This window comes from Sorex araneus, chromosome X (genome assembly GCF_027595985.1).
Source record: "Sorex araneus isolate mSorAra2 chromosome X, mSorAra2.pri, whole genome shotgun sequence".
NCBI lineage: Eukaryota > Metazoa > Chordata > Mammalia > Eulipotyphla > Soricidae > Sorex > Sorex araneus.
Window position 1 is genome coordinate 299,731,123 of NC_073313.1, and position 26,523 is coordinate 299,757,645.

Sequence of the window (26,523 nt, forward strand, 5' to 3'; positions counted from 1 at the left end):
TTTTCCAAGATCTTAAGCTTGAAGGTTTGTTTGTTTGTTTGTTTGTTTTTTAGTGTAGGCTCTTTCTTTCTTCCTGATGAATGCTTGGAGAACTATAAAGTTTCATCTTAATGCTGGCTTTGCTGTGATCCACAAGTTCTGGTAGCTTGTGTCCTCATTCTCTTTTGTTTCCAGTAATCCTTCATTTCCTCTTTAATCTAATCCACTGGTTGTTCATTGGAGAGCAGTTTAATTTCCAAATGTTTGATTTGATTCTCCATTTCTGTGTGTGTTTCACTTCTATTTTCAGTGCATTGAGGTTTGAAAAGATAGTTGATATAATTTTTTTCCTCTTAATTGTATGGAGGTATGTTTTGTGGCTCAGCATGTTATATACCTTAGAGAATGCCCCATGTGCACTGAAGAAGAATGTGCATTCTGGTTTTGGGGAATTAAAAGTCATATATATATATCATATAGATTTTATATGATATATATATATTATATGATATATATGTACGATACTTTCCTTGGTATCCCAGTGATTCTTATGTTGTTCTTCTTAAATTCATCTAAATATTCTCTGTCATCAGTTGGCTTACTGTGGGGCTGTTTTCCATCTTCTGTTGGTCTCTGGAGATTCTCTGCACCTCATCTTGGAGCTCACTGATTCTTTCCTCAGCAGCTGTTACTCTGCGACTGAGGCCTTTCAGTGAGTAAAAAACATTTCACCTACCAGGATTTTCAGATCTGTCATTTCTGTTTTTTCATTTGTATTTCCCTCAATTCTGTTCTCATATTCTCTTGTATTTTATTGGCAGTGAGTTCCATTGTTTCTTTGAGCTTCTTGTGCATCCTTAACAGCTCCATTCTAAATTTCTTGTAGGACACTTTTTGCAGCTCATTATTGCGGTTTGGGTCATCTGGGCTAGCATCTTCACTCATTAAGCCTGGTACCTTTCTGCATTGCTTTACCATTGTGACCTTTGCTGTTTGATTCTGTGCTCATAGTTGCTTTTGTATTTGGGGTTGGGGGAGTTTTGATTGGAGTAGGAGCTAATGGCCTATTGGTCTAAAGTTGGTCAAACTGCCCTGCTGAGTCCTGGATGAGAGGCTAATTTGTGGTTCTAATGGGATATGAAGGGGGCCGCCTCTCAGTGACCACACCCCCTGGTCTTCAAAATTGAAATAATTGAAAATTATAGCCTGTAAATTTTATCAGTGATTCTGTGATATTGCCATCTTAGGGCTTCTTCCTTCTTCTTAACTCTTAGAGTATACAACTGAAAATACAACTATATCCAAAGAGGCAGAGACTTTCCAACAACTCCAATTTGCCTACTAGTCAGTATTTCTTATAAGTGAATATTTGGCCATTTTCTAGTTACTGTCCCAACTTCTGATTGGAGCTAGAAAATTTCAATTTTGTAGATTTTTTAAAAAGTGCCAAAGTGATATGCTTTCTCCATCAATAGTAAGGCAGTTCCCTTTCACTACATGTTAATAAAATGGTTATTATTAGGCTTTAATTTTTTGCTCTTCTCAACAGGGATAAAATCATATCTAATTATTTACATTGTATTTTACAAATTACTTATATCAAGCATATTACATATTCATTGATACTATGGGATTTCTTTTTCTTAAATTGATTATTCTAACACTATTTTTTATATTTTTCTTATTGATTATTAAAAAGTTCACATGCACAAACTGCTGTCGTGTTACTCATGATATGTGTTTGTAAAATAGATAATTATGGAAGTTTATATATACAAGAAAATGAGATTGTATTACTTAGAATTTTCAGTTTAAGGGTAGAGGATTTACATTTTCATTTAAGAAAAGCATTCACACAAAGATACAAAATACATAGGAGAGTTTTCATGCATAGAGGTCAATTTCAATTGTATAGATTAGTCATATAAAATAGTTTATTCCTAACACAATGGATAGCCAAATTTGTAATACTTTCTTTGATTTATGTTTGCAGCAATACAACCCAATGTTCCCCAAATGCCTTTTATATTAAAGCAGTTCAAAAGCCTAAATGAAAAATTTAAATGGTACAGAGAACCAATCATAGTAATTCACTCATAGAAGGAAATATAAATTCTGAATGCTTTTGTTTTAATTATTTCTATTGAAAGAATGGTTATTTTCCTTTCTCTTAACCTCCTTAATTTTGTAGTAACATTTGACTTTTTCTGGTTAACTACATTTTTAATAGAATATTTTATCTTGAAATTCTCATCCTAAAGAGTTATTTGCAGGGCTTTTCAAATTAGAGATCAAAATAGATATTAGATTACCAACAGAGGATGAAAATGAGTATAAAGATAAATCAGGTATGGAAAACTCAAAAATGGAAACAGATGGATGATTTTCATTTTTGTTGTCCTTGTAAATAAATTGAGTTGTGCTTTCAGCTTTTGTTTGCCATATGAATTGATTATCACAAGATAAGAGCTAAGAAAATTGAATTATAACTTTTGAGAATCAGTGAATAAGCATTTTGAGTAGTCAGTAATATTTTAGACATTCCACTGAATTTACTTTCCACAAATTTCTGATGTATATGGAGGTGGGTTTTTTGTTTGCTTTGGCTTTTGATGGGGTACTTGGGGCCATACCGGGCAGAGCTCAGGACTTACTCTTGGCTCTGCACTCAGGGATCACTCTTGGCTGAGCTCAGGAGACCACAGGGGGGTCCAGGTGTTGAACCCTGTTGATTGTGTGCAAAGGAGCTCTCTACCCTCTCTACTAATCTCTGTCCCTTGAAGGTGTCATTGTCCAAAGAAAGAAGTACCAGCATATTTGAAAGTTATCTATGAAGCTTTCACAAAAAGGTGTTCCTGATAAAAGTGAAAAGTATCAAAATCATCTCTGAATCCAATGATTTCCTGAAGGCCTAGACATTCTGTTAAAGTGTCTTAAGACTTCCATTATCTTCCATAAACCTTCCCTACACAGCCATCTCACCCACCACTGCCCCTGCAGTGTCTCAAATTTTGCATTCCTTATGACAGTGTGATGGATTATTTCATTTAATTCATGCTTTACTCTGAAGTGATATAGGTTAAGATCTTCCACTTGTAAACTATAATTTTTGCATCTGATGTGAGTTATTTATGAGATTTTCTGAAGGTCAAATGATATTCAGTACCCTTATGTATTTTTTCACTATACTATATTAAAATAGGATCTTATGTCTTATAGATGCATAGCATCACAAAACTTTTGTTTTAAAATAAATTTCTTTATGATTTATTATAAAAAATAGTTGGTTTTTATATGGCTATATACCCAGGCCAACCCATTTTTTTTGGATAAAAAGAAGGTGAAAATGTTAAAAGTTTAAGAAGACTTGTTACGAACAATCAAGTTTAGAAGTAAGAAAACTTGACCAAGTTTTCAAAGCTAGCGATTAGCGGAAATAGAAATTAACTCCGATTAGCATAGTATGGAATCAGTGCTAATACATGCTATACCACAAGTTTTACAAATTGGGAAGTTATCTTCCGCGGGAAGATGTAAAAACTTGAATACTATCATCAATCATAGGGCAATTGTGTATTTTTCCCCCACTGAAAGGAAATCGAAATGTACAAAACCCACTAGACTAGCTGGACTTCATAATTGAATTTCTAGTTCTACTAAACTTTTGGAATGTCCAGGCTCTTGTCTCTTTGCCCAAGAACTATAACCAGGAAGCACAAAAGATTTTCTAATCTATTCATTTTCCCTTTATTTAACCCAGTGATGCCACGCTTTGCTGAACAAGTAGAGGTTGCCATTGAAGCCCTGAGTGCCAACGTCCCTCAGCCATTTGAAGAGAATGAATTCATTGATGCTTCTCGCCTGGTGTATGATGGTGTTCGGGACATCAGAAAGGCTGTGCTGATGATCAGGGTATGTAAGTCCTCTGTAATTTAGAGCTAATCATAACTTTCAGTCCCCAAGGAATGGATGTACTCTGTGTGTGTGTGTCTGTGTGTGTGTGTGTGTGTGTGTGTGAAATTACTTAGCTTAACTTAATAATCTATGATTGCCCATTCAAACAAAAGGGACTTTTAAATTATAAAGTGATTGGTGATGCAGTGAGCTGTAGAGCAATGCTCTACCTTTTTCACTGCATTATTGCCTAAATTTGATAATGCTATTTACTGTTCTTTGCTATGTTCTCCTTTTACTAACATAATTTTTGCAATAGTGAAGAACTAATGCTCAGTCTTCTTATAACTGAACTGGAGAGTAGCACAGTAGTAGGGCATTTTCCTTGCATGCAGCCAACCAGTTTTGATTCCTCTGTCCCTCTCGGAGAGCCCAGCAAGGTACCAGGAGTATCACGCCCACATGGCAGAGCTTGGCATGCTACTGTTGGCGTATTTGATATGCCAAAAACATTAACAAGTCACACAATGGAGATGTTACTGGTGCCCGCTTGAGCAAATTGATGAACAATGGGACGACAGTGCAACAGTGCCCCTTATAACATATAATACAGTATAAATAAGCTTACTTAGTCTTTAACAATCTCCTCTTTATCATCTATTATATATTTCCATTTGTCAGTGTTCAACTGTCAGGTAGATGTGAAATTTACAAATCATTGGAAGACTCTAAGAAGTTGCATATGAAAAAGTATACATTGTATGTAAACACAAAGCTTAAAAACGTATACTAGATATTACAATGTATATTTCATTTGCATCTTGCATTGTTCAACCACAACTACAACCACAATCTACTATTAATCTTTATTAAAACAAATAGATTTACCCATCGCGTTGAACTGTTCTCTAATATTCTAATTTTGGTGGTGGTAAAGGCACAGTACTTTGATATATCAAAACCAAAAATGTTAGCACTGTTGTTATCATGTCTCCTAAATTATAATAGAACATAAACTAAAAACAAAATGAGAAAAAGTTTCTTCATGAAGAAATTTTTCCTCAAGTAATTTCCAATATTCAAAAGCACAATAAATGGAACAGACACATTTATGGACCTTGATATTGAAATGGAGCAGAGACTTTTACAGAACTAATCCTAAAATCAGGTTATTAAAAAAGAAAATGTGTGAGCCATGCATTTAGCTCATTTTTCTAGTAGATGTATTTTAAAAAGGTAAAAATTTAATATATTTAGCCCAAGTACTAGAAAGTTTTTATTTCAGTGCATGGTTCCAGCTGCATTTAAAATAGCTCCACAAAGTAATGTCCACCCCATTAGATAATACAGACTTAGATTCTGTCTTCATCCTCAATCTTCATAGTTGCCTCTGAAGTTGCTTAAATGAAATGATGAGTAACATGCTGACTGAATTTTGAAAAATTGTCTCTAAAAGTGATCATCAAGCATATCTTTTAAACCAATAAAACTGTCCTCCACTCAAGCCTACAAAACAATGAAAAATTAACTTATCAATTTATTTGCATGGTTCCTAATGTAGCTTAAGAAGTATCTATGCTATATTATTATCCATAGACAATGCTTTCGTAATATTTCAAAAATTTCGTATGTAGTATCATTTATCCCCTAAACCCTGATATTTGTAAATCATTAATACAATATGTGGTCTTTGTAGCATCCAGAACACAACACAATACCCTGAATATGGTCTAGTATCTAGAGTACAGTATTACGAGGTCTTCTCTTTGTCCACACCTGATGGTGCTCAGGTGTTACTCTTGACTCTATACTCAAAAATTACTCCTGGCAGGCTTGGAGAACCATATAGGATGCCAAAGATTGAATCCTAGTTGTCTTCATGCAAGGCGAACTCCCTATCAACTGTACTATTATTCTGGCCCATAAAGGTCTCTCTTTGATACCCATATTTCTTCTGAAACATTCATAAATCAAACTTCTTCTCTTGCAAGTACAGATAATATCTTCTACTTTAGCATGTTTTTACATCAAGTGTTTTTGTTTCATAAGTTGTGTTAGATAGTGCTAATTATACTTAATATAAGTTGAAACTAGAATTTAGGGATTCTTAGCTACATTTTATGTTCATCAAACTTGTTCATTTTAGGACTGTTAAACTCTTGAAAATTTTTTCAAGACCTGGCTCAAATCTTACTCTAAATTCTCCTTCAGAAATACTGAACTTTTCTTGTAACTACCTTGAACTGGTTTTATTTGCAATAGCATCCAATCATTTGCTTTAATGTCTGTTGCCTTCTTTAAACTGTGAAACTCTGGAATATAAACGCTGCATCTGGACTTTCTTCACCAAGGTACATTGTCTGACAGAGTGGTTAATGCTTTTTGAAGGGCAGGTCAGCAGGAAAAAAGGCACATAGGGAGAAGGATGAAGGATCACAAAGCTATGAAAAGTAGAGAAGCAAAGGAAGTATACTCAATGTGTAACAAATTAGATCATCTTTTCCCATTCCATACTAACTTGTGAAATAAGGTAATAGACCATGAGAGTTATGTTTCCGAGGCATTTGGCACTAAATCCCACTATAGTCCTCAAGACATACTTCCTTTTTTTGACATTTGTATGCTTTGTAGACCTTTATAATTTTGAGACAACCATTTATCTGGGAGACTGAGGAAGTTTATAGCCATCATTCTTTTATTCATTCATAAGCTTTAAAAACATAATTTTAGATAAAATACCATCACTTTGTTACATAAAGAATCATTCCTCTTTCTTGACATTTCACATGATTTGATCAGATGAAAATCACATCATTTAGAATTTAAGAACAGAGAAATTATAAATCGTTATTGTTAAAATATTCAGTCCATACGTAAATGGATTCATTTTGTATTCAGATAATTGCTTGGTTTGCTTTCTGAGTAATTTGATTAAGTCTATTTAAAAAGAACCCATTGCTATAAGTCAGGAAGAAAGGCAAAAATTAACAGGTCTATTTCTTTCCCAGCAAACCTATCATGATTCCCTTCATTCCAAAGAGTTTATATTTTAGAAAAATTCAGGCAGTTGTTTTCCCAAAACTTAAATGCAGAGTGGCTAGAGATTGCACAGTGGATATGGTGCTAGCCTTACATGTGGTTGACACTGTTTCAGCCCTGGTACACCCTGTGGTCTCCGGAGCCCCACCAAGAGTGAACCCTGAGTACAGAGCCTGCAGTAAGTCCTGAGAAGGGCTGAGTGTGGCCCCATAACTAAATAAAAGAAAACAAGAAAACTAAATTCAGAAATTACCTGAAAGGGTCAAATACTCCATCATCTTGTCTCTCAACAATCAATACATAATTAGAGATGAAGTTGGATTTAGCTTCTCCAGGCCAACTCTACACTGAAAAAGCTTATTCTTATTAACTTATATTTCACAATCCAACTTATTTCTTGTAATGGATCAACTCTGCTTTTCTTCCAACTGCATTTGGTTTATTCCTTAAGTATGTCCTTGATTATCTATTAGTCATATAGGATCCTCTGATTACCCAGAAATGGTCATTTAAAAAGTGAATAGGCAAATATGGCATTACATTATGTATTTATCATTATCGGCAGTAGATAACTGTGTTCTTCAATGACAGTGTGAACAGTGAATTGGTAAATATTGAATATATTTTCCTAAGGAACTTGCGGGACTAGGGTTTTGTGAATCTCGGGTATAACCTTGTTTTATGAATGCTGTTATTTAAATACCTTTATTGGATATATCTGGTTAGTTCATTAACATTGAATTCACAGCCAACCACACTGCAACTCATGATTGAAGAAACCTTAACCATAACACATTTCTCTTTCAGAAATATTATAGTACTTTTTGTACTTAGAAATACCATATAACACTTTAGCTACATTTGGAGGTCATTTTAATTAGGAAAAATCATCAACAAAAAGCACAAGAAAGCAAAAAAATAAGGCAATAAAGAGACTCCACAAAAATTTGACCTCAGCTTTAAATACATGAGTTAGATATTTTGCCAATTGTATGTGATCATGAATAACCACAAAAGTATTGGCTTGGGGATTATAAAAATAAACTTTTTCAAGTAGACAAATTCACAAATAAGTAGCTATTAATAATGAGGACCCAGTATATATTTAAATATAACAATTTATACTATACTAGTATTGAGATATATTACAAAATGATAATAGTGTATTAGAAAAATTCATCAAAAATATACTACAGTAGCACTAATCTTTTTAATAGTTACATTGTTGATCAACATCATTGTATGTGATACTTTAAAAAAATCAGGCAAGAGAAGTAACTGGACCTGTAATCAGGCGCAGAGATTATAAGCTTGTTAGATACCTGCTAAATCATGCAAATGATGCCTAAAACATTGCAAGATGCTTTAATAAACAGAGGAAAATATGTAGAAAGCTCTCAAATTCTTTGTAGAATTAACTAAAGGTCACTCAAAAAGTAAATTTCAGGTTCACCAACCTTAAACTTAAGGTCAGTACATTACATTCGATGACATATTTGTGAAGATGGGTTTTTGACAGCTACTACAATTAAAAATCAAGTTTGAACATCCAAATATAACTGATTAGCTGAGAAGTAGTATAGTTTGCAACCAGCAAACTGGTTGTGTTCAGTCAACTTAATCTATTTCTATGATATACTTGATCATAAACAAACTTGTTAGGATTGTTGAAGCTATAAATTTGGGAACCTATGGCTTCACTAGTTTTGTGTCATTGGCATGCTAAACTTCCTTTGCTATGCCTTACTTTCCTCATCTGTAAATGGGGACAGCTGTTATTATAGCACAAAATACTAGCATAGACCTTGGCAATTAGAAGCTTCCCAAAAAATGTTTCCCCTCCAATTTCTTCTTAAATGATCAGTTAATTTAAGTACAAATTGCTAACTATCACGATATCAGTTTACAGACTGGGGTTAGAAAATTTGTTTTAGAAGTAAAATAAAGACTTCAGATATGACTTGTCATGTGGCAAATTGATTAACTTACTATAGAGTGCTGTCATCCAGTTGACCAACAAGGCTTCATAAGGTCTCTAGTTTTTTTCTTAATCAGAAATAATAATCGTTATTTTTAAAATTTGATAGTTCAGTCTTTATCATTTATTCATCAGATGTTTATTTAATTCTTACTAGTTGCTCCACAGTCTTGGAGGTATTCTAAATACAGAGATAAATAAATAGACGAAGATCATATCCTCAAAGCGTACATATTCATTTGATTTATTTGGAGACAGAAAAAATATGGGACAATAAAATATGAGTCATTGTCAGGGGCCAGAGAGAGAGTTCAGCTGGTGGGGTGCTAGCCTTGCATCAGCCAACCCAGATTCTATTCCCGCCATTCTTTATGTTCCCTTGAACCTGCTAGGAGTGTTCTGTATACACAGCCAGGAGTAGTCCCTCAGCACTGCAGAGAGCAGCCCCCTCTCTCCCTTGAATAGAAAGAATACTAATCATTTTCTCATAGAGAAAACCAAGGTTGTATAAGAGGAATAGAGCATTATGTACATACAGGATTTGCAAAGGGTGGTCACTGATAAGTAACAAAGAAATTGAGCCCTAAAAGTAGAAAAGGGAACATGTTCCAGACAGAGGGCATGCACTTGCTATCCAAGGATAACATTGAATAAAGGGGCGGGGGGCATAGCGGCCGCTACTGAAAGGTTCTGCGCAGAAGAATAACATGAGCTGACTTAGCTCTTGATGGAACTAGCTGACTGTTTATGCTAGTGGAAATAGAATGTACAAGGTAAGGGCAGAATTATGGGAGATCAGTTGAGATTCCAGAGTAATTCAGTTTAGAGATGCCAAGGGTCTCTGAGTTCTTAGTAAAGAGATTTTGTTCATACAAAAAGTCTTTCATCTTATTTTCCAGTTTACAGTTAGTTTCTGTGGTCTAGAATGCTAAAATTCCTTTGAAAGTGTTTAGTCACGTATGATAGACCCTCTTCAGATTATGTCTTCATCTTTCAGCTTGCAGTGAAAATCTTGTGTGTGTGTGTGTGTGTGTATGCACATACCTATACATAAAGAAAATCACACTGTCACTGTATCACTATCACTGTCATCCCCTTGCACATTGATTTGCTTGAGTGGACACCAGTAACATCTCTATTGTGAGACTTGTTGTTACTGTTTTTGGTACACGAATACGCCAAGGATAGCTTGCCAGGCTCTGCTGTGTGGGCGATATATTCTCAGTAGCTTGCCAGGCTCTCTGAGAGGGGTGAAGGAACTGAACCCGGGTTAGCCACGTGCAAGGCAAACGCCCTCCCTGCTGCACTGTCACTCCAGCCCACATAAAGAAAATACATATATAAAATTATATATAAATATATGTGTATATAGAATTATATATTCTAATATAATATATTTTTTCAATTATACATACACATATATATTTAAGTCTTTTCAAGGCCCTTAATACATCTTTCATATGTCATGAAAACAACTCTGAATCCTTCTAGCCTTTTCTCTTCATGCTTCTCTAAGCTGCTAGGGAATAGCTTGAGCATTTGATTGGGAACCAGAAGCAGGACAATTGATCCAGCTCAACAAATAATAAGTGGTATGGCCCTGACACGTCGCATTACTAACTTGGGACTCTCTAACAGGTTCAGAGTAGTCTCATAAACTACTAAATGGCAGCTGTTTTAAAGACCAAATTCTTATATTCTGCAATTTTACAGGAAAGCCTCACTTTCACAGTCTAAATTAGTCATGGGTTTTGATAGCCATGAAAGACCATATCTGATACCATTTCAGAACTGAGACTTAACTCTGTTTCAGTTTTCTATAAATTACACATTTTTAAAAATTCTTTTTGCCCTATAACATTATCTAATGATACATATCTAATTTTATCTGGGTCCATTTTCTTTTTACATGATTCCTTAAGTAGCAGAGGTCTAAAAAAACAAAAAAAAACCCACTTATAATTAAAAAGTAAATAAATAACAACAGCAGAGAAGGAGACACATTTACATAAAAATTAGCAAACTGCACATGCACTGAACTATTTATATGCATGACTTGGATGGTTTTGCTGCATGTCTAAAGGCACAGGAAATATTTTAAGCTCATCTCTTTTTGCCTGGTGGCTTTTGTGACAATTGAAAGGATGGGTTGTGGAATCCTCAGCTTTCTAGGGGTAACATCATGGAAAATGAACAACTATGAACTTTAAGAGTAATATATAAGCAACATAAGCAAGTGTACAATGGTACAGTGGGACTTAAATGTTTCATTAAAATCTTATAAATATGAAGTCCTATAACTCAATGTCTGGCCTGTAGTAGAAATAATTGCTAATATTGTTGCTACCCTTAGGGATATATTTTATTAAGCTTAAGAGTTTTCATTGCTATTAATTTAGTTTGGTTTTATGATTTTAGTTTATCTGCAAAACATTGTTACTTATTTTCTTACGATATTATGATGGAAAATAGTATTAAAATTAATGCTTTAGGGCATTTGCCTTGCATGAGGCTGACCTGGGTTCGATTCCTCCATTCCTCTTGGAGAGCCTGGCAAGCTACCGAGAGTATCCTGCCCACATGCAGAGCCTGGCAAGCTACCCATGGCATATTCAATATGACAAAAACAGTAACAAGAAGTCTCATAATGGAGACGCTACTGGTGCCCGCTCAAGCAAATCGCTGAACAACAGGACGACAGTGGTACAGTGCTACACGCTTATAATTAAGGCACAAACAGAGGAGAGCCAGGATCCCTCCACCTCTGTTCCTAGGTATTTCTCTTATCTCTTCACCCTTAGGCCTCCCTCAATTCTCAGTTCTGTTGGCCAGTATCCCAAGGTTAGTTTTCATTGCCCATTGTCTATTCCCTTGTTTATACAAAGCATTTTAATTTTCGTTTGACCCTAGAGTCCTGTGAGATAGACAGGGAGGTCTCAACTGTCTTCTTTATTTCATGAGTAATAAGATAGAAACAGAAAGCACTCAGTGACTTGCAAAGGGATACACATTTGTGAGTGGCAGAGTTATGCCAAAAACATTCAGGTCCTCTGAGTCCATATCAGGCAACTCTTATGTTGATTCCCGAGCTAGAGTTGGTTGAGAAAATTTGTGTTGCCAGGTTGTGTTTGTCATTGACTCATCAATTAACTGCACAGATCACAGAAATGTTTGGATACAGAACTACAGACTGTCACATTTTCCTTTTTTTCTGTTGAATGAAATTCTCCCTTTTACTTTTCTTTCCCCTTTTCAGAAACTAGAGATGAAAAGTGCTTGCAGTCTTGTCATCTCATCTGTCACCAGAATTTACCAACTTGCTGTTATTGTCCCACAGTGTTCTCTGGAACAGGGAGAGATGATCAGAGAAACTGACCCTGTCCACAATGAAAATAGAAGCTACACTTTGCTCACTCCATCCCGCTTTAGTTAATAAAGCATGAGAACATGATTTGGTCTTTTCCTCCTTCAGTATACCTATGAAAGAAAACTGAGCATCTGTAGATGACAGAGTTAATGTTAACTAGGTTAATGGAGAGAGAGGAGAGTAAGAGGAATATGTCCAAGCTGGAAAATTACTAGGCATAATGTGATATTGGCATGAGGACCCATTTTAAGCCTGTCTGACCAATCTCAAGTCTTTATCAATAACCACAGCTGATTAATTGCACTCACGTAGCCAGAAAAAGCAGCAGAATAAAAATGTGCCCTTTTATATGGGCAATGGATGACATCGTCAATTTCATTTCTTCCTCTGAAAGACAGTCCTGGGTGGTAATGCTGTATCCAAGAGATGATTTGTGGGTGATCATTACGTTTTAGGCTGCAGACAACTGCCCTTAGAAATCTTACACTAATTCCCTGTCTTTTCTAATTTTCCTACCATCTCCAAGGTTCAGCCTCTTCAAGTTTATGGGGCCAGTTGAATAAATGCTTCAAATCATCCAATTTGGAGAACTTGCATGCCTCAGTTTCCTTTTCTGTAAAGTGGAGAAAATTATGTCTTGACAATTGTTAAGAAAACTATGTAAATCATTGTCAGAAAACAGTGATGGGTACACGAAAAGTAATGAAAGCTCTAGGTTATTTTTGTTAAAGTGGCAAGGGCTTTAACTCTTGGATTAGAGAATTTTTATTTTTCCCAACACTGATTTTATTTATATTGATGCAAATGTGTTTTTAAGTTACTAACTTCATTTCCCTTATACATATCCATAGAAATATAATTACTAGATGATGTGGCAATTTTATTTTTAATTTGTTTCAAGATCTCCCATGTTTTTTGGTTTATAGTGACAATATCAATTTATAAAGTCATCAATAGTGCATTGTATTCATGTTATGTGTTTTCTTTATAATTTTGGTAACAACCATTCTAAAATATGTGAAGCAATATCTCATTTATGATGTAATTTGCCTCCTCCAAGCAACTAGTAATGTTGCATATATGTCATTTTGTGTATTTTTGGTTGCTTATATATTACTCTTAAGGAGATGTCTATTAAGGCAGTTTGTTAATTTCTACATTGAAATAGTTGTCTTCTAGTGAATGTAAACGTTCCTTCAGTTTGAGTATTAACTTCTTATTAGACATCTGATTTACAAATATTTTCCTCCAATTGGAGGAAAATTTTCGCTCTATTACTGATTTTACTTCCTGTGTAGAACTTTTTAGTCTGATGTCATATCACTTTATTTTTCACTTTGTTGCTTGTGCTTTAAATGTCATTTAAAAAATTTAATACCAAGATACATGGTGGAGAGCTCTGTTACACTTTCTTCTAGAAGCTCCTTGGTTTCAAGGCTTATACTTAATTTCTCAATCCATTTCAAGATAATTATTTTTGTAACTGGTCCAAGGTCTGGGTTGCAGTTTCATTTAATTCATTTGAATATTCAGCTATCTTAGCAACATTTTTTAAAGAAATTCTTCTATCCATTAAGTATTCTTGGCCCCCTATCAAATATTAATTTATTGTCTAGATTTGGGTTTTTTCTGAGTTTTCAATTTTCTTTCATTGGTTTATTTGCCTGCTTTTTAATAAGTAACATAACGGTTTGATGATAATAGTTTAATAATATAGTTTGATATCAGGAAATGGATTCTTTTTCTTAAATGGAAATATTTTTTATTGAAATGCGCACAACATTCTAATTTCCAATTTCCATTACATTCCAGAAAATTGATTCTTATGATCACTTGAAATTCCATAGTTCAATTTTAAAATTTATTTTTTCCTTCTAGTTTTACTGAGTTGGATCTTTTATTTTGTCCTTAGTTATTTTTATAAGAGCTGGTCAACTTTGCTTATATTTTCAAAGAAACTACTCTTAGTTTGAGCAATATAGGTTATCTTTTGTATATTAATTTCTGCTCTAATATTATACATTTTGTCTGCTATCTTTGGCTTTAGTTTGTATATAATTTTTTAGTTCCTTCAGGCATAGATGGAGGTTCTTATTTGGAAACTTTTCTGCTATAATACCTACAGGAAAAGGTAACAAATTAATCACTATGTCACTGTGTTACTGTCATCCCATTGCACATCAATTTGCTTGAGCAGGCACCAGTAATGTCTCCATTATGAGACTTGTTATTGTTTTTGGCATATCGAATATGTCACAAGTAGCTTGCTAGGCTCTGCTATGCAGGCGAGATACTCTTGGTAGTTTGCCAGGTTCTTCGAGAGGGACAGAGGAATAGAACCTGGGTAGCCCGAGTGCAAGGCAAATGCTGTGTGTGTTATCAGGACAATATAATTTTCCTGACTCTAGCTAAGATTGCCTCCACATCTAACTACGTATATGCACACATCAACAACTTTTCTTTCCTGGGTGCAACTTTACTGAAGATGTGTGTAGATGGAAGGGGAGGTTTGTCACTCCAAATATAAAATGTTCCACACCCTACCCACTTTTTCTTCTTTGTATGGTTAGACTCCAGAAGAGCTAGAAGACGATTCTGACTTTGAGCAGGAAGATTATGATGTACGCAGCCGGACGAGTGTTCAGACTGAGGACGACCAGCTCATTGCAGGGCAAAGTGCAAGAGTAAGTAGACTGCCAGGACACTGGCTTGTTGCTCTAGAGCAGTGTTTACCAGACTTGTTTGTGGCAAAGCCTTAATTCAGCGAATTGGCACCCCACAAATTAATGGCTCAGAAAATACACTCTCACCTGGGGTTGTTTATAGACATTCAAATTTTATTTTTCAGCAATTCACACATTATGTAACAGAAACAAATGCATTTGCTTTCTACTTTCTTTCTTCTTTCTCTATCTTTTATAACATATCAACGAAAACATTGATACCTGTATGGATTTTGTTGTTGCTAGGGACTATCAGGAGATGGTCTAATCCCAATAATATCATGATTAGATGGTTCATCAGCCAAAAGAAACGGGAATGTTCAAATCTTGCATGGGTTCTGAAACCACTGTTTTCCTTGATGTCTCTCAACTTAACACAAGAATCAATGATGAATGTAGAAGTAGTTCTGCTTTGGTACTAGCAGAGCTGCTCCCCACAGTCTAGCCTGTGACCTTTCATAACAACACCACACTTTTCAAATGTATTACAAGGTCATCAGAGAGAAACTTCTCTACTGCTTTAATATTTATAAAATAAGGAGTGCAATAGATAACATGCATTGTGTTCAGTAAGAGAGGACTGCTAGTCTTTAGAAGAAAAATATCTTTTGGACATGGACTGGTAAAAGTAGAAAGTACATAAAAAAATGTGAAGCCTCCTATTCCAAAATTCCTTGTGGATGCTAACCACTCCCTTTCTACAATATTGAAAATTGGGAGTTTCATAAAACCCAGAGAACTTAAGATTAAGTTATCATAAAACTAACCTAACTTATCAATTAAATCAACTCATTTTCAATCTGGTGAAATAAATAGCAGAATTTTATCTAAATAACAAAGGACCAGTTTGAGTAACTTATTCAGACTGTTTGACTTCTACAGTCTAGTATCTAGTGACATTTTTTTCAAAGAACAAGGCATATTATACAACCCTCTTCTTGCGTTACAATCACCATTTTGTCAAAATGGCAGGGTTAGTCACATTCCTTTCAAATAAGAATACTGTCTCAGTGTGCTTATATCTTGTATATCTTCTTTACTCTAGACATCAAGGCAATGATGATGGGTAGAAACAAAGTTCAAGTAGCTTTCAATACCAGCTATTATTTTTTCCCAGCATGTGAAAAGACCATATTCTCTGTTGAGTGCATGAATTTTGAATATAGTTCAAAATAGTACAAACTAATCTACCACTTGCTAGTTTCTCTTTGAGATTTATCATGTGGTCTGTGTGATTAAGTTCCAGTAGACAGCACTTGTTATTGAGTCAGCCTATTTTACCCTATAATTATATAATGACAAATCAGAGACATAGAATTATGGCTGTAAGTTGGAAATAAGATGGTATATTGAATTGCTGAGATGACAGATGGTCGAACTTTTGACCAGAGAAGCATGTTAACTTGGTGAAAATTGTGAGGGAGGCAAAAGTTGTCTTTGACAAGTGTAAGTTTTTTCTAGCAGCCAGTTCCCCTATAAATTGCCTTGTTTTGTTTCACATTTAGACAGTATCATCGCTGAACATGAAAATTTAATCTAAAATCAATGTATAATGTGTCATTAGTACTATCTTAACAATGCTCTCAGAGTTTGGAACTAGGATTTCTATTTCTTTTAAATATCCCTGACTACTACTGGCTTGCAGTATTTTATGAGACTCCTCATACCCTGCTCAGATAAATTTTGAAAGTGATAATACCATTTGATCTTAGACACCACATATAACTTTTTGTTCAAAGGTAGATGTAGTTAAAATTAGTTGACAAAAATATTGGAAATTTGTCCTTGGTGATAGAGTATTCAGTCACACAGACACAATTTTAAAGATGAACTCGAGTAAGTTGTGACTTTGTGATAACTTTCTTAATTTCTCTATACTTCATTAACTTCTATATATATAAATATGATACAACATCTACTTTATAAGGTTATTAAGAGATCATATGACCTAAAATATTACACCCACCACATATTATGGAAGATGCTGGTTATGGTACAGTAGCTAAGCAGTCTTCAAGAGAACTGATCATATAATATATTCTTAAAGAACTGGACAGTTCTGGCAACCATTTACATTTTTACTCAAATTATTTGGACAATTACCCCAATTTCCTAACTTTTTATAGCCTAAAAATAGTAAGGAAAAGATTTTGTCCTCAAATCCTAATATATATTAGCTGACTTTGAAGCCATGTGAATATAACTGGAAATTCCAAATTTTGGGCATTTTAGTTTTGCTTATAAAAACTTATGTAGGAAGTCAATGTTTCATACTCATACATACTTAAGAAATGAATATTTCTCATATTAAGAACCCAACAACTTAAAAGTTATTTTTCCCCCTGATTGGAATAACAAATATATTAAAAGCTCCTTGAAATTTAATTAGATTTCAGTGTAGCTAGGCAGTGTAGCTATTCGCTTGTGTCAGAGATTTGAAGTTCCATTTATATACACACATATAAACATACCTATATATGTATATGTTTACATATTTGCTTTGATAGCAGTACTAATTATAGAACTAGGTTACATACATCTTAGACTTATATCCTACCAACAAGTCACACTGCAGCCCTGCTTTCTCAATAGGTGACATTTGCAACACTGATCACCAAAAATGGTTAACTCTTAAGAAAAAAAAACTGGGGAACATGTTGCTGTGGAAAGACTTGAAGATTCCAGTCTCCATGGAATTTGAGGCCTTAGAGAGCTGTCTGTTGCCACTATGAATAGAAGAGCAGAAAAGTTCATACTGTCCTGGGTGATCACATCACATATGCAGAAAAGCTAATTTGTTCCCGCTCCTCTTGGTCACGAAAATCATTTTTCTCATGTTCCTTTAGTTTGAGGGAATGAACAATTACATGTACTTCACTTGATCTGACTATGGCTGGTGTTTAGGATTTTTTTTTTCTGGTCCTAGTGAGAACTATTTTAATGCGTTAACATTTCAAACTGCTGAGTTACATTGATAAGACCTAATTAAAACTCATGTGTTGAATTTTAATTTGATTAACTTGCAAATTTCACAGTTTGTGATCTACTGTTTATAGATAACCTTTTTTTAAATTCTAGTTTCAGTAAAGGTCAATTATGAATTTTTAAAAGCCAAAAGCATTTTAAGATTATTTAGGAAAAGACTTTGGCTCATCGATAGCTACATAAGCAGAGGCAAATGTAATGACACTTGCACCCAAGTCACACGCCATTAAGTGCATTATGCAGGTCGAGCACCCCTAGAGTCAAAATAACATCTTCCTACGCAAATCTTCTTTCAGGAGACCAGATTTTCTTTAGAATTGTGCCCTTAGAAAATGTTAGTCATCTCTGGTACTTCTCTTGAACTATGTTGATGCAATGAGTGGTAAAATGTTTTGTCTAGTCAATCAAAAGATAGTTATTTAGCTTCTGTTCTGTGCAGGAAGCTGAAATCCCTACCCCAAGGAAGCTTAGAGAAAAGTCAATGATAGGACATTAAAAAGATTTAGAGAGTGGAACTGGTCAGTTGACACTCAAATGCAGAATTGTACAGTTGAAACTCCAATCATTTAATTGACAGAGATTTGCATATATTTTAATGCACAAATTAATACATTTGGGGACTTTGAAATTTTATTGCTTCTCTGGAGATTGGATCTAGATTCTTTGATTCTTCAGGGCTATTGAGGGAGTTTATAGATAAATTAGAGCTGTGCTTTTTAACAGAGAAACACCTAGTGAACACTGAAAAGGATGCACTCTTGCTAGTTAAGATATGTGAAGTCTAAGTAAAACATTTCCTTTTTTAGGGAGACAGATGTATCTAGGTCAGAGTTAAGGATGCTTCATGAATGCACATTTAACGACTATGACTCCAAATCTATTTTAAATGCAGTAGGATAATTACTATGTTATTTTTATTAAAATATCAATATTGCATATATTATAATGAATCATTTTATAGATTAACTGTATTTGAAAGTATCTTACTGCGCACACTTAATTCTGGAATTTCCCACATCCCAACTTGGTGTGAAATTACATCTTTTACTTTATAGATGCTCTCTCTTTTATTTCATATTTAAAAGTAAGATGAAATTACTTATAGGTCATGGATTGACTCAAGTAGTAGAGAACAGGCCCTGCATGTGTGAGTCCCTGGTTTTAGTTCCTTGTGCCAGAGAGATAGATAATATGATTTTTTGAAAGTCTGATTCTTCAAGTGTGAACTATAATTTTATATAGACACAGACACACATATACAATGTATACAAATAGCCATATGCTACATACAAATTAGCATACATAAAAGCATAGAATTTAGTAAACTTAGTTATCAGTAAAAGAAAATGGAACAAAAGAGTTTCTAGTTAAAGGGTCCTCTTATGCAAGCAAGACAAAGATCCCTCTTTCTCGACAGATGAAACTCATCAACGTATTCACAATCTGATGAGTAGAGCTTGTGATTTCAGCATCACTGGTTCACTAGCCCAGGATTACTAAGCAGTATTACTTCTTGTTCCAGATGTGTTCAGTGGTTCACTCAGAGGTTTGGAGTCTATTCCTCCAGCTTATTAATTATGCACCATTTGGGGGAAGGTTTGAAATCACTATTAGTAGAGGCAATAATATTTTTCTTGTATCAGTAAAAATATTGACAGTTGTATGTTTGTGTGTAGAGAGAGAGAGAGAAAGAGAGGGAGTGTGTACTTATAGGTGTCAAAACGTGGTACCCATATCCTATTTCTACTCATGGAAGCATATCAGTCCTCTACTCAGCTGCATAATCACTTCTCTCTCTTATATTTGATGACAAGTACTACACTAGAAGGGCTTCTGGAAGGGAAAACTCAGGATTGTTGAGTGATATTCACATCATGCTTTGAGGAATTTTGGTGGGTGCAAAATAAACATTTCATTTGCTGTTATCATAATGTTTAAAATATTTACTCTCTTTCTGAAAAATTAAGCATATAGGCTATTGTGTCTAAAGCCAAGTCAATGATAAGCCTGGATACCAGCTGAGCCTAATTTTGCTTTTTTAATTTTATTTTTAAAGACTTCTTGGGCTGCATCTGGCAGTGCTCAGGAATCACTTCTGGTGGGGTCCCAGGGATGGAACCTGGGTTTGCCACATGTAAGGCAATTCCCCCACATGCTGTACTACAGCTCTACCCCTGCCCTAGTTTTTGAGAACTGAGCCACAGTAATGCCAGAGCTGATGAACTGATCTCCATGCTCCTATCTGTGAATCAGACTGTGTGAGTGAGCAGTGAGATAATGTCAGACACTTCACTTAGGGTCTGCTATGTAGATGGTGTTTAACAAATACTCTCAATTCTACTGTTCGTGGCACTTAGAAGCAAAAAGGTCACTAGGAATCCTTAAACTTGGACTACTGAATTGCTGCTAAAGGAAATACAGGATTTGCTACCTGAGAATCACGAGTTTCATCATTTTCTTCAAAAATGAGTATGTTAACTTGTTTTCTAAGTGCTTCCAGATAGATGCCTTATTATATATTTTTGATTCATTAGCCTCGAACTTACAGTCAACCATGAGCTCTGTAACACATCCCTGAAGAAAGATCCTGCAACTTGCATTTTTTTCCCACAAGACCTATCACTACCACAAAAGGACTCTTGCATAGAGTAGGAGAGCTGACACAAAAGACAATATTGAGAATCTCATGTTCAGCCTTATCTGGGAACAAATGTATTGGGCGACTCAAATGTTTTACCACTGTCACAATTGTGAATCAGTGTCAAACTTTTAAATCCAGGCTTAATACCATTTGTGGTGTGTGTTTAGTGACAGGAATGAAACTCAGGGCCTCGCATGCAAGAGCACATGCAAGGCATATAATCTTCCATGAGCCTTGCCTCTGGCCTGCAAGTTCCTTGTAGAGTGGGAATAGTTAAAAATGACTCCATAAATAGTAACATTGACAGTATAGTCATTACTGATTTTTTTTCCCTTACAAAAGCAATGAAAAATCTACCTTTTCCTTCCAATCCTACACTATCCTTCTCCACCCCATCACATGTCTGCAATACCCAGAAGCTCTCCAGACAGTCAGGGTCATCCAGGATTGGTCAGAGAAGAGGTAAGTGAGGGGTGGAAATGAAGGTTCCGGACCAGAAATGCGCCAACTGAAGAATTTTGTTCAGCCTCTAATTGAGCTTTTAACTTATTTCTCATGGAATATTCCCCACCCTGCTGAGGTGCTCAGATATTGTTGAAAATTCCTTTCCTTCCCAGTCACAGAAAGCTCTTTTCCTTCTTTTTTCCCTGCTCAGAACAGATTTCTGTGTTGAAAGAGGTATATTCTTTCATCTGGTAGAAGTTTCCTGAGATCAAATATAAAAATTGACAAGAATAGATACTTTCAGGCAAACATATGTTGTCCAAGTGACACAGAAGTTTTGTTATTTTCAATGCATACATACCTTTGGATCACTTTGCGTTTTTTTTTTTTGTATGTGGGTGTGGGGACAGGGAATTTGCGGACCTCATCACCAATCTGTGCATTTGCCTTGTTAAGATGTACTTTCCAAAAAGCTGGAGAAGCCTGTCACCTTTACTAGGGTCATACTGGCAAAACTGGGGGCAGATTTAACTTCCTGTCCATATTTTCTTTGTCAATATTAGTCATACTCTTTCCACAACCTACACAGGCCATCATGGCACAACTACCGCAGGAGGAGAAGGCGAAAATAGCTGAACAGGTGGAGATATTCCATCAGGAGAAAAGCAAACTGGATGCTGAAGTGGCCAAATGGGACGACAGTGGCAATGATATCATTGTGCTGGCTAAGCAGATGTGTATGATCATGATGGAAATGACAGACTTCACAAGGTGAGGCACAGAGACAGGAAAATGACTTCTCATTAAACTGTGAAACATTGCAGTGTTTGAGAGCATGGGAAAGTCTGCTGAACTATTAAAATATTTCATCAAGAAAGGCAGTGGTGTCATAAAATGGAGATGTGTAATTCACAAGTTGGAGGTAATTCTTAGCAGATAGATATTTTTGAACAAGGAAAATAGTTTTACTTTTGTAATGGTTTGAATTATCTATTCAAAGTCAGTCATAGAATCAAACTCCAAAGAGTTGGATGATTTATCTTTGGTCATTTCTATATGTACATGTATTTAAATATTATTCTAAAGATAAGGTGGATAATCTGTTAATATCACTGGGAAAATATACCTATGCATCTGTATATGCAAATAATACTGCTTTAATGCTAGCTCACTAGCATAAATTTCAGCTTATATTTTCCCTGTATATACAAAAATGTAGGTTCAATAATCTAAGATCTTTTCATCTTGACAGAGAAATTAAAGATTATATAAATTTTATTCCCTGTTGCTCTGAGCAGTACTTTCAATAAATCAAGAGAAGTCAGACTTTTTTCAGGAGCCTTTTGTTTGTTCCTGCTGGGGGTCATTGCTGATTCTGCCATGCATTTTCACTTTTCTTGTTAAAAGGAGGTGACAGTTCTGTCCTTACTGCCACACAGAAAGCAAGCCAAGAGAATAAAACCCACTGGGTGAAAAAATTCCCTGGATTTGAGTATGAATTCCAGGTGAATTTTGGCAAGATTTTTACTGTATTTGTATGCTAAATGGAGAAATAATACTTGTCAATGGGAGAGATTTCAAATTCAAAGTAGTAATACAAGTGTAAATTATGTTGTCACACAAATGCTAGTTATTAGTTTACTATGGCGGTTCATTTTTCTGAGACTGTAGCATCTGTGCACATGAAAAGATATTCTACTGATTGAACATGATATTTTTATTAAATCTATATAAGATACATGGTAATTCAATAAAAAAATAAAATAAAAGATATATGTTAATATCAAGGCATCATTTTCTGGGAGAAAAATGGTCTATTTCCCTCCTCTTCTTGCATTCACTTGGTTGTAGTACTCACACACCTGACTGTCAGTGACTGTACTCTTCAGGTGAAGTGCTCACCCCAATACCCCTTCCTTGCAATGCATGGGAGATAATATAGTTTCTGGTGCTGGGATCCCAGTTACAGTGATGCTGGACATGCCCTCAACCTTTTTGGGTATTGTCAGTGGAAGCATTATTGACCTCCTGCCTTTAAGGCAGGTGTTGACATCTAGCTGTCTCTCAGCCCTAGGAGATTGTTTAATGTTGCTAGATGCTTACTAAGAAAAGGCCACAACTGAATATAAGTGTAATAAAATACAGGATGTCTTGACCTCACCAACTTTACTCTTTGATTTTAGCCCGTATATATTCTTGTCATTGTTCAGTCCTTTCTCCAAATACTTTTAAATTGTTTTTTTACTCCAGTGTAATGACTTTCATGTTATGGGAGTAACCTTTAGGGCTTTTGAATGCCATTGTGTTTATTAGAAGTTCAGTTTTTGTACATTTAAAGTTCATTGACTTCACTGATTAATTTTGTGCACATGCATACACAAATGGTAGGAAACGTTAATCATTTACGTTTGAATTTTCTACAAATTTGACTATCATGGCTGCCTTAGTCATTACTTTTCAAGCCCTGTGTAACTTTATTTGATTGCTTTCCAAATTTTAAAATTGTATCAATTTTAATATGTAGATATCATGTGATCTGTCAATACCATGATTAAACAAATAATTTCATTCAATTAAAGTGAAAAAGGAATCAATCTATTAGTCTTGCTAGTTTAGATCAGTAGAATGCTTTATAATATTTTAGGTTATGTATAACTGTGGTCAAGAAAGAGATATAGAGGTCCTCTTAGTTGAAGTTCAGACAAACTTTTTTATTAATCAATGTATAATTTTATTTTATTTTTGGTTTTTGGACCACAACCTGCTGTGCTCAGGGCTTACTCCTGGCTCTGCACTCAAGGGTCACAACTGGTGGGCTCAGGGCACTGTATGCAATTCTGGGGGTCAAATCCCGGTCAGCTGTATACAAAGCAAGTGCCCTTCCCATTGTACTGTAGCTTCTGCCCCTCAAAGCATAGTTTTAAAAGCAGTTTTATTCACTTTCCTAAGAATTTCCTATAATCACTTTATGCTGGTATGAAAAAATGAAATGTCTCGGATGCTCATTGTGGTTATCATTTTTTCCCTCTGCATGATGAGTAGTTTTGTCTTGCTTTGTGAGAACAAAGAGAAGAGTACAGTAATTAATGACCAGGGGTATGGAAGAAAATGTGAATTTGAAATAGAATATAGAAAGCCAGGTTTTACTGCTGCCTTTATCTCCTTTCCAAAGAAAGTCGATGACTCACGTCTTTCTCTGTGGCCTCTCACCTAAGTTCATTGCACTTAACCAGAGACTGTATTATTATTGCCCTTGCATTTTCCACTTCAAGGAGGAATAATCCTCCACTAATGACTCTGGGTGTACTATTGTTCACTTACTGAAAGCTATAGCTAACTAGGAATTGAAACCTGATCCCGAAACCATATGTCTAAAGGACATTTGGGTACAAATATACTCTTGCATTCATTATCTTGTTATTTTATTCCTATCAGCTAATACATTAATTTGATTCAGTAATCTCAGTGATATACACTCCATTATTATTAAAATTGGAGAAGTTCTGCCTCATTATTTGTGTAATAACTTCTTCATGGAGGATAAAACTGATTATGTCTCCTGTCTTTTTTCTGCTCTGTTCTTGTCGTCCATGTCCTAGGGAATGGCAGGAGCACTGCTCTGCAGAGTGAGCCTTTACGTCCTATGTCAGTTTCAGAAGGATTAGCATTTATCAATCATGTGTTCCAGTAACAAATGGTGTGTAGGCAACAGCTCAGGAGAGACACACAACTTTAATTGTGTAGCAAGGGGGAAAAAGTCTTTTAAGATAAGTCATAAGTTATGGTCTCAAAAGTAACTGGGTTGGATAGAATCATCATCATCATCATCCCGTTGATCTTCGATTTTCTCGAGCGGTCTCAGTAACTGAGATTTTGGCAGCCTCTCTTTTCTCGTCCTTCCCAATGGTGCTGCATGGGAGGCTCTTTTAGGGTCAGGGGAATGAGACCCATCATTATTACTGGTTTTGGTATATGAATACGCCACAGGGATCTTGCCAGGCTCTCCCATGAGGGCAGGAAACTCTTCGTTAGCTTGCAAGTTTCTCGGAGAGAGAGAACTAGGCTATAAGAAGTCGCATGGCCACAAATGCAGCCATGTGCTTCTGAGAGTTTGGTTTCATAGTCTCTGGATCTTGGCCATTGATGGGATTACATGGCACCTGGGGCAGTTTGTGAGTGTGGCTGCCAAGCTACTAGAAATTGGGGGGTCTGGGTGGAGGTGAAGGAGGCCAGTCCTGATCCGAACAGGCTTGGAGATCTCAGCCCTGGGTTCTGCACATCTGGGTTCCTCTGCTGGTTTCTTCATGCGTGAGGTTTGTCTGAATTATTATTATAATAATGGTAACAATATTGGAGAAAGAGAATAAACTCCAGGTATAGATTTTTTTGTCTTTTTGGGGTGACTCCTGGCTCTACACTCAGGAATTACTCCTGGTGGTGCTCAGAGGACCATATGGGATGCTGAGGATCAAATTTGGTTCTGCAGCGTTGAAGGCAAATGCCCTCCCCACTGTACTATCGCTCTAGCTCCAAGACCAGGTCTACTATATTTGACACCACAGAACTCTACCTGGCAAAGTATTAGCATGTGTCATGTTCACTTGTTGATCTTTCAGTGTTGACATATCTGTGAGATGGGAATAATAATAGTTTTCTTGGATCGTTAATGATGGTTAAATGAGGTATTTCACAGAAAGATTAGAGGATTGGATATAAATGGGAAAAAAACCCACAAACCCAAAAAACAATGTTAAGATATTATAAAATGTAAAATACTGAGCACTAAACTCCAAAATCACATATCATCCCTGCAGGAGTGATATTGCAATACATAGGGAACTTGCCTTGCACACAGCTCACCCTGGTTTGAGCCTTAGCATTACAGGTGGTCTCTAATCTTTGCCAGGAGAGATTTTGAGTACAGAGTCAGGAGTAAGCTCTGATATCCACTAGGTGTTCTCCCAAACAAAACAAAAATCAGCTATCATTCTGTTTTTTTCTAAACTATTCAAACACTGGGATCTTCAGCACAGCCATTTCTTGTCTTTCAGTTCAATTTATTGAGATATATCAGTTCTTGGTCAAGTCTGACTATTAAGTGTAATCATCCAGCCCCCTTAGGACCAAAATTTCATAAGTTTACTCTTCTATTGAATAAAATACAAGTCTTGAGTTCATTATTCAGTGCATACTTTTGTTGACCATTAGACTTTGTTTTTCTTTGTAGTTTACCTCTTATTTGTGCTTCAAGTCATTTTGCTCAGATAGTTCATGTCTGCATTCATTAAGAATTTGAAAAATATATTATTTTTTCAAGTATGATTCTTACATGCTATATGTCTCATTATTGGATAGTAACTGTCATTTAGTAATAGAGCATTGATATAGTTAGAAGCAGTTTATACAAATTAGGTTGTTTATTTAAGTTGTCAAATGAATTTTTTAAATATAAAGAAAACAAAAAATAAAACTT

At 35.4% G+C, this 26,523-nt stretch overlaps 1 protein-coding gene across 4 annotated transcripts in view; it reads left to right on the forward strand.

Moving 5' to 3' along the window:
• Positions 1–26,523, forward strand: part of CTNNA2 (catenin alpha 2) — a 1,292,108-nt gene that overhangs the window by 1,215,730 nt on the left and 49,855 nt on the right. For all 4 annotated transcript variants that reach the window (XM_055121537.1, XM_055121538.1, XM_055121540.1 and 1 more), the window contains exons 13-15: positions 3,740–3,891; positions 14,828–14,941; positions 21,640–21,821. In XM_055121537.1, the coding sequence (XP_054977512.1) occupies positions 3,740–3,891; positions 14,828–14,941; positions 21,640–21,821 (448 nt within the window). The remainder of the gene's footprint in view (positions 1–3,739; positions 3,892–14,827; positions 14,942–21,639; positions 21,822–26,523) is intronic.